Source organism: Cnephaeus nilssonii, assembly GCF_951640355.1.
Source record: "Cnephaeus nilssonii genome assembly, chromosome: 1".
Lineage (NCBI taxonomy): Eukaryota > Metazoa > Chordata > Mammalia > Chiroptera > Vespertilionidae > Cnephaeus > Cnephaeus nilssonii.
The window spans coordinates 89,870,045-89,885,370 of NC_137072.1; the positions used below are offsets into that span (position 1 = coordinate 89,870,045).

The 15,326-nt window shown below is 38.4% G+C and overlaps 1 protein-coding gene across 2 annotated transcripts in view; it reads left to right on the forward strand.

The window, feature by feature from the left end:
- Positions 1 to 15,326, forward strand: part of GABRA2 (gamma-aminobutyric acid type A receptor subunit alpha2) — a gene marked incomplete at both ends in the record, with an annotated part of 103,568 nt that overhangs the window by 78,676 nt on the left and 9,566 nt on the right. For both annotated transcript variants that reach the window (XM_079772650.1, XM_079772649.1), the window contains one exon: positions 14,309 to 14,511. In XM_079772650.1, coding sequence (XP_079628776.1) covers positions 14,309 to 14,511 — 203 coding nt within the window. The remainder of the gene's footprint in view (positions 1 to 14,308; positions 14,512 to 15,326) is intronic.

Genomic DNA, 15,326 nt, shown 5'->3' on the forward strand with positions numbered 1-15,326 from the left:
GCACTGTTCTAGATGCTTGGGCTACATCCTTGAGCAAAAACCAAAAGCCACTTCCTTCATTATAAAGTAGCTGCTCTCTGTTGCCAGTAACATAAGAAAGCACTTGGGAAACTTTTAACTTCATATTTTAGGTTTTGTGCTTTAAAGGCTCCCGTGAATGAGCAGAACATTGACAATGTACAAACCTCCCTTCGTGTTTGCATAAACATATCGATTATTTTGTGAAATTGTGGCTGCTGTTTCTTTCAGTTGTGTAACATCCTTCAGAACTTTATGTATATAAGTAATAATCATAAGGAATTTACCAATTATATTTTAAGCCAAACACTTTTTCAAATTTATAGAAAAGTTAGTACATGAATAGGAGACTGGCAGCTTATATTTGAACATATGAATATAGTATGTGAATAAATTGATATATGATAAATATTTCCTGTTATTTTTGTATTAATATTATGGAACAGAGATGTTTTTCTATTAACAACTAAAATCAAATACCCAACATCTCTTAGGGTGTAGCTTTGGTAGGCGAGGACAGGGAGGTCAAATGCTTTATATTGCCTACTAAGTTCCTGGCTGTGAAAGGGCCTGGACACCTGTCTTATATAAATTTTGAAATAATCAAAACTCCAAAAGGGATATTTTTGGATTATTTATCTTTCTTGTTAGGTCTGTGGTTAAATATGACTGTTTATACCATGGATTCCAAAATATAGTGGCTTGAATATATAAGGGTGTTTTTTGTTTGTTTTTTGTAAAAGAGGTCCACAAGTAAATGGTGCAAGACAGGTATGGTAATACCTTGGACGTAGGACACTCAGTCTCTTTCTTTCTCCTTTGATATCCTTAGCATGGAGTTTTGTTTCATGGGCCCAAAAGACTGTTGGTTTCCAACTGTCACATTCATACCCCAAAACAGGAAGGGATGACCGAAAGGGCAAAGACCTCTTCCAGCTCTCTGTTCAACATAAAAGAGCTTTCCCAGAAGTCCCTCCCCCGATAATTTCTATTCATATAGCATTAGCTGAACTTGATTTCATAACCAGAAATTCTGAGAAATAAATTCAGTGTTCTAATATTATGGATTGACTAAATATTGGATTGTTAGCTAGTGGTTTCTATTACAATAAGAAAATGACTTGTTTGCTACAAGGCCTTAAATGATTGAAAGCACATATTTTGGAACCACCGTATTTGGCTCTACTACTATTAAATTATGTGATTTCTGACAAGTTTCTTAACCTCTCTGCATCATAGTTTCACACCTCGGTAGAACTATGACTATAATATCTACTTTGTGAGGTGGTTTAAGCCATAAACACATACACACAGTCATACACAAATGGAAAACTAAGAATATGCTGGCACATAGTTAATGCTGTGTAATTGGCTATTATTATTAGTGTTTATTATCTAATATTTAATTCTCTCTTTCATATCAAGAAATATGTAAAAGATGGTTAGATCTCTTTTAGTCTGAATAGCAGTAATCACTTTCCAGGAGCAATGAAGGCTGTGAACTATAGGGAAGATATAACTGGGCAGAAATCTAGCTTCTTTGATATCATATCATTGGTGTTTGGTTTGTTTGAGGGAATTTTAGAATCTTTGACATTTCTTTAAAAGTAAATTATATCATTGTGTGTTCAGTTTTAGTCAAGACTTCTTTAATTACTGTGAAATGAAACCCAAGTCAAACTGGCTTCTGCCTCTTTGTGAACTTCATTTTTAATTAATTATATAGACATCCACAAGAAACACTGTTTTAGATGTGCATCCCATATCAAAATCTCATAATTGAGGCTTACTGGTTGGTCAAGAGTCATTTCTCACCCCTGATACAATCATCATGGCCAGGTACACACTTTTTAGCAAGTCTTGGGTTATAGGCCCACTCTGAGTCAGTAGGTATTGTCAAATGCTTTTTGAAAGTGGAAGATGAGTAGTTCCTGAAGGAAAGGAGAATTGAGGACTTATTAAATGGGAGTAACTTCTCATATATCCTCACTCTTTGATCTTGTATATCATTTATATTTCACTTAGCTCTGTGATAACCTTGATTTCTACTTCATTGCGAAAATTGAAGCAACTAGAAAGAACTTCTCTAGAATCCCACAACTTCATCTACCCAAGCTTTCATACCTTTCTGCTTGACTGTGTTTCTATGTAATGCCAACATGTTCACTAGTACATTAGAACATATATCTTCTCACCTGCTGAAAGACATTATTCCAGCAGCCCTCCTCCTCTAATGTCATCAGTGTCTGTGACCCTTACTTAATCATCCTTAACAGAAATACAAATATGGCATTATTTACCAAATTCTCAAGTCAAATTCCCTTGACTCTACTAATTCCTTGGCTTCCACTTAGTTTCTTCACTTTTTAAGCAGAAACTTGAAATAATTTACTGTACCAAATTTCCCCTCTCCTATAATCTTTTAAAACCATTCTAATCAGGCTTCTATCTTCCTGACTCCACCAAAACTATTTCTGTTGAGATCCTCTGCATTGCTAACTCTAAGTGCCAATTCTCAGATCAATTTACTTGGCCTATCAACAGCCTTTGATAGAGCACTCCCTTTCTACTAACTGAAAATTTCTTGGAATGTATATTATTTGGTTTCCATGAAAGCCACCCAATTTTGATTTTTATCTCCCTTCTCATGCTTACTCAGTCTCCTTTGTAGATTCCTACTCTTTCCCAGACTGCTTAAATAACAGAGGGCTCCAGGGCTCAATATATAGTGTACTCTGGACTCTTCTTTGTACTCTTTACTTTGTGGACTTCATCATTTATCATAGCTTACTACAATTTTCATGTGATAATTGCCAAATTTATAGTTTCTGTCCAGACCTCTTCCTTCAACTCCATACACATACATCTAACTGTCCTTCCTTACATCTCCACTTGGAATCCAGTAGGCATTCAAATTCAATATGCACAAACCAAACTTTAAATCTTCTCCTCGAAATCTAGTCCACTTGTAACCTTGCTTATACCTAGACTGAGCCCTATCATCTCCTTTCATAATTACTGCATGTCTTAGTCTGTGTGGGCTGGCCATAACAAACACCACAGACTTCATGGCTTAAATAACATACTTTTCCCCCATCACTGTTTTGGAGGCAAATAATCCATAGTCAAATAAACCAATCCATCAGGGTCCATTTCTGATGAGAGCTCTCTTGCTGGTTTGCAGATGCTTACCTTCTCATCATGTCCTCACATGACCTTTCCTGGGTGTGTTGTGTGTGCACCCTCAGTGGTGTGTATTATTATAAGGACACTAATCCTATTTAATCCTATTGAATCAGGGCCCCCACTTTATGACCTGGATTAACTTTAATTATTTCCTTAGGGCCCCCATCTCCAAATACAACCATACTGGGTGTTAGGGCCTCAACATGTGAATTTTGGAGGGACATAAACATTCAGTTCATAGCACTGCACTAGACTCTAAACTGTGTCTTGCTTCCATCCTTGTGCTAGTTTGTTTTCAACATGGTAGCCATAGTGATCCTTTCAAAATGTAAGTCAGATAATATCACAGGCATGCTCCAAACCCATTGGCTCACCAATATACCCAGAGTAAAAGCAAAGTTTCTTCAGAAATCAGTAAGTTCTATGCCATATGAACTCCCTTCCTCTCCAAGCTCAACTTCTGCCACCCTTTCTATCCTTCACCCTTCCCCTAACATCCACACTGACCTGCTCCTTATTTCATGAACATGCAAGGCATTCACCTACCAGCTTTATCTGGTTCCTCTGCCTGAACTTCTCTTTCCCCAGAAATCTGTGTGGATCATTTCTCCCTTAGGGCTCTCTCGATTATTATCTTTTCAAAGGGGCCTACCTGACTATCTAACTTAAAATGCAAACTGCTACCCAGTCCCACCTCTTTTGCTCCCCCTGGTCCTACTCTGTTTTCTCTTCATTGTCTATATGATCTTCTAATATTTTATAGGAAAATATATTTTTGTTTAATTTTTGTCTCCTTCATTAGAATTTAAATTCCAAAAAGTCAATTATGTTTGCCTTTCTTTTAAAATGAGGGACAATGAATCTAAAGACCAAGTAGCAGATCAATTTACTTGACCTAATACTGAGACAATAAGTAAGTAAAGAGAAGATGACTTTATATAGGCAGATTCATACATAAATAGATATATGATAGATAGATAGATAGATAGATAGATAGATAGATAGATAGATAATAGAAAGAAATAATAAACACATTTGTGAGTTCAACTAGATTTAGGTTAGCAAATCTAAAACCATATAGACTAACAATGTAGGCAAATTAATTTCCTAACTTTCTTACTTGTGATATCAGAGTGCGATTTTTCAAAGTAAGTTTAATAGATATTAGACAAAAAATAAACAAAAATTGTCTATTGCAATAGGTTAGCCAACTTTGAAGTTTAGAGGGAACATAATGCAGAGGGCTGCAGTGGTATTGACACCAGCCATAAATTCAGGGGGTTCTCAGAACTATCCTAAAGGTGGGTAATATACTATAAGCACTCACAGAATACACGGAAATCTGTACAGGCACAGTTATAGTTTATTTCAAAGAGAAGAAAGAGGTTAAAATCGGCCAAGGGAAGTAGCACATAGAGTACACTCCAGGCAAAGATCCAAATGCAGAGCTTCCATTGTCTTCTCCCCATGGAGGCAGGGTCAGTATTACTTTCCTGGCATTGCTGTATGAAAACACATACAGAATATGCCCACCAGGAAAGCTCATCTGCACCTTGCTGTCCAGAGTTTATCTTGGACTCTGTCATTTTGGCACTATTGACTGGTCTTATAGATGACCTCAGTCCATCAGGAGGTCAAGCTGATATGTCATGATCTAAAAACTCCACACTAAATCCAGTTGTTGCTACCTGGCTGGCCCAAAACCCCCAGGCCAACAAAGTTGTAATATAATTAATGTGTATGAAGTGATGAATACATATACACCATGAAAGGATTCCCACCATAGAGTTGATTAGCACATCCATCACCTCACGTATTTACCTTTTTTTTTTCATGAAAACACTTAAGTTCTATTCTCTTAGAAAATTTCCGTTACACAGTATTATCAACTATAGTCACCATGTTATATATTAGATCCTCAGACATTATTCATCTTATAATTGGAAAGTTTGTACCCTTTTTCCAAGCCTCTCCCTGTTTCTCCCATCCCCATTTTACTCTCTGTTTTTATGTTTGCCAATTATACCTCAACAAAGCTGCAATAATTGAGAGAGAGAGAGAGAGAATCAGAAAGTAACCTGGGTGCAGCTTTAGCCTGCCCAGGATGAAGAGCGGGGGCAGCCTTAGAGGGAGACACACATGGTTTTAACTGGAAAGCAGAGAGAAGGTGGCAGCGGGAGCAGGATGCCTGGGTGGTAGCAGGATATGAAACCAATGAACAGAAAGCCAGTGCAGGGCAGACACAGTCTCTGCAAAACTCATCCAATTCCCTGTCTTCCAGTAGACCTGGCTGCTGAGTGCTAACAGGCGGCATACCTGGCATCCCAGAATTGACTTTGGCACTCAGCAGCACATGCTGATTGGCAAGCTGCCAGCCCACCAGCTTGCCCCTCCCCCCCTCCTGTCAGACTCTCATCCTAGTCAGCCCCTGGCAATTAGGAAAGTGACTGAAGTAAAATATATAATAAGCCATGGGAAGGAAAATTAGTAAGGCTTGCGAGTTCTAGTCTAGAGGCAGGCTTAAAAGTTGTTTCAGGAAGATAGGTAGCCTGGTTGAGCTTGATTGATGAGAATGAATTATTAGTAAAATTATGGCTAGAGAATTAAAAATGTATGCTATGGGTCTGTCCTTGAGGTTTCTATTTTTAGATTTTTCTAGAAAGTGCAAAGATTACTTCATTACAGTTATGACCACTCAAGTCATGGGGGCAGTTTAACCAATCTCATTTCCTACACTGACATCCACATAGTCATAGTGATGAGAAAAACTATTCAAATAGTCTTTGTTTGAGCACTTTCTATGCATCATATACTGCGTAGGCACCTCAAATTTACTCATTGTTAAATTCCAAGAAAAGAAATCTCTAGTTAGCACAGTAAGTACCTCCCCTTTTCAGACAAGAACATTAAAACCCAGAACAGTTGAGAGGCTGTTCCATTATCGTAGAGCAGGTCAGTAAACAGAAAGAACTTGACCTTACAGCTCTCCAACTCTACTTGTTACACTTTTAATACTGCACCATTATGCCATCAAATGACTGTTACCTTTTTTTTTTTTTTTTGAGACTGAAATCAGAAATATTCTGGGTAATTTCTGTTTGAGAGTCAGGCTGACCAAACATAGACCATCACCAGAACTTGAGGTGGATGTTCAGATTTGAATTCTAGTGAACTATTCGTTTCAGTAGTTACTGATTGAAGTATTTCGGATTCCTTGCTCAATTCCTTGTCCAAAAATTGGTACTCTCAGATTATGGTAGGGCAACTAATCCATTAACTGGCCTTTCAAAGTTCAGTCCTGCCTGGGTGTCATATGTCACATTTTTAAGTGGAATTAATCCAGGTCTTTAAAAAAGCATAACTACTTATAATAGGATGACCTTAGTCATTAAAAACTTCAGTTTAATCTGAGATGAAGAACTTGATTACTAGCATTGCTGTATAATATAGCTTGTCCTGAAATTCATCTGTGAAATCTTGATAACCTTATAGAATATATGAGGGAGATTCCGTGTTTCAACAGGAAGGGCTTTTATTTTAAATATATTTTTTGTTTTATTAACCTTTGTATATAGTGAAAATATGACTCTTCAACTATAATTACATTACTATTTATACAGGTTTGAGCCATTAAATATTTAGTTTCACTATAACCAAATTTTGAGTGCATACTTATTCTTAGTTTCTAACTCTCAAAAAGAGAATAAAAGTTATTTATTTTCAAATATGTACTAGTCTTTCAAGAAAATTTTCTCTATTCGGGTGACTTTTTGTGAATAAAAATATTTAATAATGCATTATTCATCATAAATAAAATAATATCTCCCCACTTAAATAACTCAGGGAGCTATAAGAAATCACCAAGACTATTAGCGTTTGAACTGTCACCCTGAAATTTATGGCAATGCAATTATAAGATTGAAATATAAGAGGGTTTGGAAACAATGAGGAGTTTACACAGCACATGTTTTCTGTTGTCTCTTGTTCATTTATTATCTTATTGTCATCAGGCTGAATATATTATTTTCTTTTAAACTCATGAAATCAGAATATTACTGTTTCAGTTCATTTTTCCCAGTTATTATTTTATTTATTTTTTAATTTCTTTATTGATTAAGGTATTACATATGTGTCCTTATCTCTCCATTATCCCCCTCACCCCCCTGTTGTCTGTGTCCATTGGTTAGGCTTATATGCATGCATACAAGTCCTTTGGTTGATCTCTCCCCCTTACCCCCACCCTCCATAAGCTGGTCTGTTATAGACAACGGAGTTTATTTCTCACAGTTCTGGAGGCTGAAAGTTCGAGATCAGTCTGCCAGCCTGCTGGTGTCGGGTGGTGTTCTGGTGAGAGCCCTCTTTCAGTTTGTAACCTGCTGACTTTCCATCATTTCATCACACGGAGGAAAAACAGTGAACTGGCTCTCTGGCTTCTTATTATAAGGGCACTAATCCCCATGAGGGCTTCACCCTCGTGACCAAATCACCTCTCCAAGGTCCCACTCCCAAATACCATCACATCAGGAATGATATTTCAACATAAGTTTTTGGGAAAGGCAGATATGCAATCCATAACAACTACTGTAGTTACCTCAGGTTGTACATTTTTGGGTAATGGAGTATTGGTGTAGGGGTCCCCTAGTGATGGCCCTGGAAGACCATATTCAACCATTTTTAGATCCAACCTCACCTTAATGGAGAACTTCCACTCATTTCTGATTTCACTTAAGCTTAGATGTGAATCATACAAGATTTCTTGGAAGTCACTTCTCAAAGGTAATAAATGATGACGTGGGTATTTCTTACAGAAGATTGGTCTTAAGAAATAATGACACAGATGAATCCATCTTATAGGCACCAGGCTCTCAAATTATGCCTACTTTAAAGAGTTGAATTGTATCCTTTTAAAATTCCCGGAACAGAGTAGTTCAGACTGGGCGCAATGAAATGAAAATGATGGGTTTAATAAGACCAGAAATGCAAGTACCCACTCTGAAAAGATTTCAGGCTTTCTTGGAACAATGGAAGAATACAGGGAATCTGGCTCAGAGCTTTCTTTTCTCTTTCCTTGTGAGGCAAGTCAATTATTTCTGAAGGGGGAAATGAATAACTAAAATAAAATAGCCCAAGTCTTTCTAGGTAGCCATTTAAGCAGTACAATGCCGTGTCCTTTGATTTTTCCTAAACCACCACTAGATGGGACACTTGCATCCTTGGTGTGGAGTCTTAGCTTTTTTTATCCTCACTTTGGGGGCCTAATGTGCTTAGAAATAACAGGCGAGCCAGTGACCTTTATTTGACAGGTTCTAAATAGGTCATTTGCAGATATTATTTAGTGTTCCCATTTTAGAGATGAAGTCGCCGAGGCTCAGAGAGAGAGAGTGGGAGAGAAGGGAAAACTTAACATTTGCTGGGCAGTTCTATATATGAAGCATATGTGCTCATACTTTATCCTCCCAACAACCTGAGGAAATGTTATTTCCATTTTGTGGATGAGGAGCTCAGCAAGATCAGGAAGCTGCTGTGTCAGAAGCAGGATCCAAATCCTTGCCTGACTTTGGTGCACATTTGTCACTACGCACAGCCACTTCTCAAGCAATTTAAATACTTTAATGCGTGATATAAACTTGAAATTACAAAGCTAGCAGGGGCCCCAGCAGGAAAATGCAGAGGTTAGATTCAGGGCACTGAAAAATGCATGCTATGGACATACCATTGGCATTGAAAGGGAATACTATTTGTAGATTAGGCAGTATACTAGTAATTTGGAGAAGAATGAGGACTTTTGAGGCAGACTGAGTGGGTGTCTATCCCACCTCACTTGTTTGAGAACAGTGTGATCTTTAGTCAGGTTCTCAAAATCACTGAGCCTCAGCTTCCTTGTTGTAAATGAGGATGATAATAATACCTAACTCACCGGGTTGTTATATGGAATAAGCACTTTAATATGTAAGGAGTTCTTATAATAGATGTCCGAAATTCTTGCAAGAGTAGGCCTTACTTCCCCCAGCTGCCAACACCAGCTTCCCTCTGGCACCCGGGACCTGGGCTTCCCTCGCAGCCCCTGCTTCATCCGGAGGTCGTCCAGAAGGACATCCGGAAGGATGTCAGGTCTAATTAGCATATTACACTTTTATTATTATAGATATGGCATATAGTAGATGCTCCTTAGTGGTACTTTCTATTATTATACCTGGAGTAGTGCAAGAATATGAGATTAATGTACAGAAGGCATCAATTTATACTCTTTTTACATCACGTTTACATTGTGATGTGATTAAACCTCTGTTTCATTCTAAAGCTCAATAGATTCTTAACTTGTACATTCATTTTTATAGAATCTGTAAGTATGATCCATCCATGTTACTTTTCAGTTTTTTTAATTAATCCATTCACTCGATGAACCAACAGGTAATGAGTGTTTGCTGTTGCCAGAATATGAGTTAGGTGGCAGCATTTTATAAAGGTCTGATGCGCCATGTGCCCACAAGCTGCTCAGTGTGGAGGAGTGAGACAGATGTGAAAATAAATAAACAAAGTGACGGACCATAGGTCCCTGGAGAGAAATATCCCAAAATAAGCTAAGGGCAAAAGAAGGAAGTAGTTATATCTGAGGAAGTCAGAGAAGCCCAAAGGTAAGAAGCATCAAGTCAAGCCTAGCAAATTAGCGTCATGTTCTAAGCAGAAGAGACAAAATTATCAAAAGCATCGTGGAGCGTATGGAGAACAACAAATCACGGACTGGTGAATGTCAGGCACGGGGATCATGTGTATGTAAGGGTGGCCGGACAGACAGGGGCCAGGTCATGGACAGGCTTACATCCTGTGCCAAAACCATGGAAACTGCTTGCAAGGTGTTTTAGCAAGAGGGTAAATGGATGCATCGAGTTTAGGGAAAACCATTATGGAGAATATTGTGAAAATAAAGTGAAATGGTATGAGTGATGCAGAGTAACTAGTTAAGAGGTAATTGGTATCATCCAGGTAAGAAATCATGAAGGCCTAAAATAAGTCAATGAATATCATATTCAGAATGCGGTAAAGCAAAAGCAAAAAGAAAATGTTAGAAAAACAAGAGAAGAAACACAACAACAAATCACCTTTAACAACAGAGGAAGAACAGCCAAAGTAATCTTTTAAACAAGAAACTCTGATTACGTCACTACCCTGTTTGAAATGAACTCTGTATGTAATGGTTTCCCTCTGCTCTTGAAAACGAAGGATCTCACCTTGATACAGTGTCACAGGCTCTGAGAGTCTGGTTCCTGCCTCGCCTTGGGCCTCATCTTCCATGAAACCCTTATCTGCTTCCTTCCTACCTTGCACGCCTCTTTCTGCTCCTCTGAAATGCCACATTCCCCATGTCCCTGGGCTTCCACGCATGTTCTTTTCTAAGTCTAGTTATTCCCCCCTATCTGGTGACCCCTCGAAGGAACTCTCCCCTTATTTCCTGAGGGAAGCCTAACCCAACATGGGAGTCTAGGTAGATCACCTGATTACAGTTCATCATCAACACTACCCAGTTGTGATGTTAGTTTACATTGTGCTTTTTTTTTTTTTAGGCATATGTCTTAGCTTATTTGGTTTTGCTCACTTTTCCACTCATAGTTCTACAGAGTCCAGCACAGAATAGGGACGGAATAATGCACGCTCGCTTTATAAATGAAGGGGAATTCTTGCAATTATCTTACTAGGTCAGTGGTCATCAATTACAGATCACTGGGGGAGTAATTTCAATACATGTTTCATAATTGATTTAAAGCTTCTTCAATGACCTTTAACCTGCTACTATGGTTCTTTTGTAATTTAGGGAAAAGGCACTGAGGCTATAACCCATATCGTTGATGGGAGTATACAGTCATGCAAACCAACAGAAAATTCAGAATGGACATGATTTCCCCTGACTGGTGTGTTCAGTGGTTAGAGCGTTAGGCCCACACACCAAAGGGTCTTGGGTTCAATTCCTTGTCAAGGACATGTACTGGGTTGCAGGTCCATCCCTGGCCCCAGCCGGGGCATGTGTGGGAGGCAACCAATGGATGTATCTCACATCAATGTTTCTCTCTCTCCCACCTCCTCTAAAAATCAATGGGAAAATATCCTTGGGTGAGGATTAACAACAACAAAATGGACATGATCTGATAGTGGTATGCACAAGACCAGGTCATAGGAGCCTTTAGGGTAGAAATCCCGCAGAAGGAACAAACTGAGCCGTGAGTACCACGGCATTAGTAGACTGTGCACCACTTTGGTGCAGGGATCTTAATTGTTTTGCTCACTGGTGTGTTCCCAGTGCCTAGAAATGTCCCTGGCCTCTAGTAGGTACCCAGTAATTTATTAAGAGAGGGAATTGAAGTTAGCTAAATAAAAAGGGGGAATGAGTAACGAGGAAAAGATTCTAGGTGGAGGAAACAGACAGATAACACTTGTCACGCAACTTCAACCTGGAATATGAAAACAGCTTCATTTAGATTGCAGGGGCTTTTTTCTGAGAAAAGAACATCAGGAAGAACATAATTTGGGGAAAGGGGTATGCGTTTTGAATTTATTAAAATCCATGACATATTCAGGTAAAGCTAACAGAAAAAATGTGTAATCCCGCACAGTATTATCCACACTGTAATTATCCTTTCATTTTCTTCTAGATCGTATAGGCTGTTTCTAAAGTCTCACACATTTTAAATGAGTGAGGTTTGAGTTCATTCGGTCTTATGACAAAGATATGTTATCCAAGTTCTAGTTTCTGTCTCATAGAAGTTTCACCATTTTTACCATTCAGATGTAGTACAGTTATGAATTAAAATCACACCCTTAAAAATAAAGAAAAAAATGCAGCGTTTCATAGTGCATCTATACTGTATTTGTAAATGTTATTTTATCGTTGTTGTTGTTGTTGTTATTTGGAAGGGAGGTTTTATTTCTTTGTTCATTAGGCTAAAGGGAGAAAACCCCCACATGTTATGAGAATGCCTGCTGTTTCTGCCATTTCTAGCAGTAACCAGCAGGTGGTATCCAACAATTTTACATTTCTGTTCTGTTGCAGTTTTTTGTGCCTAACACTTCTCCTTCCTAACTTGCACCCCACACTCCAGCTACAAATACTCCCACATAAGCATTCTATGGGGATAAAAGACTAAAGGAGGATTTTATTTTAATTTTTGACTTAAATCTGTTTTGACGTTGCTTTCAGGGTGATTTTTATTTTGACGCATGTGCTGAAGTTTCTTTTTAAAATAGAGACACTGCTTTATATGCAGTAGCTCATCATTGCTCTAACAGCACTATGGGAAAACACTGTTCGTAATCCCTACTTTACAAAGAGGCTAGGGCATCTCCCCAAGGTCACAAAATGAGAACTTGGGTATCTGGCCGTGGCATCCACAGTGTCCGTCTCTATGCTGAAATCACTGCCCCTGATTTGATTTTCTCCTTTAAGTGCATGTCTGCACCCAATACCTGTCATTCCTTTCCTTTGACACTATTTGCTCAGCTACCATGAGTTGCGGTTTTTGACACCTACACCTCGAAATAAGAAATACTACACAGAATAACAACAGAATATTTTAAAAGCTTGATGTTAGACATTGCCTGTGTACGGGGAATGGTCATATATTGTTCACACATATGCATTGAATTTTAGTGCTGAAAGCACTTTAAAATACTTGCCTTTTATTTTACTGAAAAAGAGACTTAAACATCTCTGAAAGCATTGCCTTACAGCAGTCACACAGAAGTGATAAGGGAAGACATAGTCAATTAAAGAAATGTTTGGGAAACATACATTTATGAAGGCCCTTCCAGGTATAGGAAAATGTCCATTGTTGGGAGACAGGCATGTGGAGGTTTGTGCACATCCCAGGTAAGTTTGCCACTTTATTTAACGCCCAGCTCTGTCCGGAGTGCAGTGAGGCCAGGCTGAGCTGAACTAGCAGTCAGAGATGCTGGCCTCTGAGAATCTTATCATTCCAGTGAAAAGAGAAAAAGGAAGGGAGGGAGGGAGGAAAGAACTTACCATCAGTGTTAGCAATTCCATTGTCAAGTTTCCAACATCAGGTAAAAAATACATATACAATTGCGAGATGGTGAAGATTTGAATATGGTGAAACATTGCAGATTCTTACTGAAATTCCTGTGATGTGTTATTGGCTTAAAATGACCACTGACATTGCACAAGGGGAACAAGGTTATTATCTAAACAAAAAGAAATGTAAAATATTCTTTAAAAGTAGTAGTATACATTTTACAAGGTTTTGGTTTAGTTGCTTGTTTTATTTTCGATAGATCTTAAACTTCATTATGAAAGAAACTAGAGGCCCGATGCACAAAGATTCATGCAAGAATGGGCCTTCCTTCCCCTGGTTGCCGGCACCGCCTTCGCTCTGGCCAGAGCTCCCTTTCTGCCTTCCCAGTTACCTAGAGGCCCAGAGTGGCTGGGGTTGTGCAGAACACCTGCCGGCCCCCAACCGGACGGTGCCTGTGTATGCAAATTAACCTGCCATCTTTGTTGGGTTAATTTGCATACTCACTCCTGATTGGCTGGTGGGCGTCGCGAAGGTATGGTCAATTAGCATGTTACTCTTTTATTAGTGTAGATTATGTCCTTATGATGCTCTGCAATCTAGAATTAACTTCTTACTTAGGCAGCCATACTTAGAAGGAAGAACTTCCTCATAGTTCCATTGTAATCATCGGTGAGGAGGGTTGGTCCACTGCCTAGCATAGTTCAAATAAAGGATGAACAAATCAATGTGAGACTTGATGTGGGATTTTTTAAAAAAAATTAACATCAATGGATAGTAGGTCAATTTAAAGTGGTGACTTTTCCTCATAGGAAATTCTACTGCAGACTCACCAGTCTTTTTACCCTCAACTGTACTGAAGAAGAGAACAAAGGGACAGAGACAAACAAAAGTGAAAACAAAGCATTTCAGGGTCATCTCTTCCAGTAGTGTTTTTGTTGTCCTTGTTTGTTTGTTTTATTTTATTTTTACAGTGAAAAAATGTGGCACTGAAAGTTGCTTTGGAAAACAAAAACAAAAACTAATTATAATGCTTCCCAGCTAGAATCTGTTGATGTTTCTGGTTTCTATTTTTCCTTCTGCAGGTGTAACAACTGTTCTAACAATGACAACTTTAAGCATCAGTGCTCGGAATTCTCTCCCCAAAGTGGCTTATGCTACTGCCATGGACTGGTTTATTGCTGTTTGCTATGCATTTGTGTTCTCTGCCCTAATTGAATTTGCAACTGTTAATTACTTCACCAAAAGAGGATGGGCTTGGGATGGGAAGAGTGTAGTAAATGACAAGGTAAGTGAGAACTTCCTTCTCACCATGATTAAGGGAATACCTGGCAGCAGATATAGCATATATATATATATATATATATATATATATATATATATATATATCATACAGATTTATTTTAAAATGTGCTCTTGCCTGAAATCCTTTATGAGTCCTTATAGTAGTAATACTTCTGATAGAACCTCTCCCTAGCATCTGGTTAGCTCTGACTCTGTATCAGGAACTGTGCTGGTTTTCTACATAAGCTCTATCTTATAATCTTCACATCAACTGTATAACTAGAGTCTCTTTTTAATTATCTTTTTCTTCTCTGATAAAGAAGCCGAGGTTTAATGAAGTTCCTTACTTTCCAGAGCTCACACAAGTAGTGAAAAAGAATACTTGAACCCAAATCTGTCTGGTTGTTAAGTTGACTCTCTTGACACCACAGTGATTCATAATAAAGAGATTTGGGAAGAAAAATGGGCATTCCCTTGCCCTATTATAGAATTTCAGGCCCTATCAGTGGATTGAGTTATACTCTGCACCTACCCGCATGCATTTCTGTTGCTTGCATCGTTGTTCCCTCTCCCAAGTTGCCTGAAATAAGTGGGTAGGTGCTGGAATGTCTAGAAATTTTAAGTTGCTCATGTAGTCTATAAGAGAAAGTTACTTCTTTTAAAGATTAACTTCTTTGGGGATTGTTGGTTTCTAGTATGGAAGCTAGTGGGGGTTTTGTACATTGATATACCAGCTGTTTGTTTTTTTCTTATTCTATTGATTATTATTCATCTGCCTTAATAGCAGTCTTTGGATATACCACAAAGAGATACAAAGTT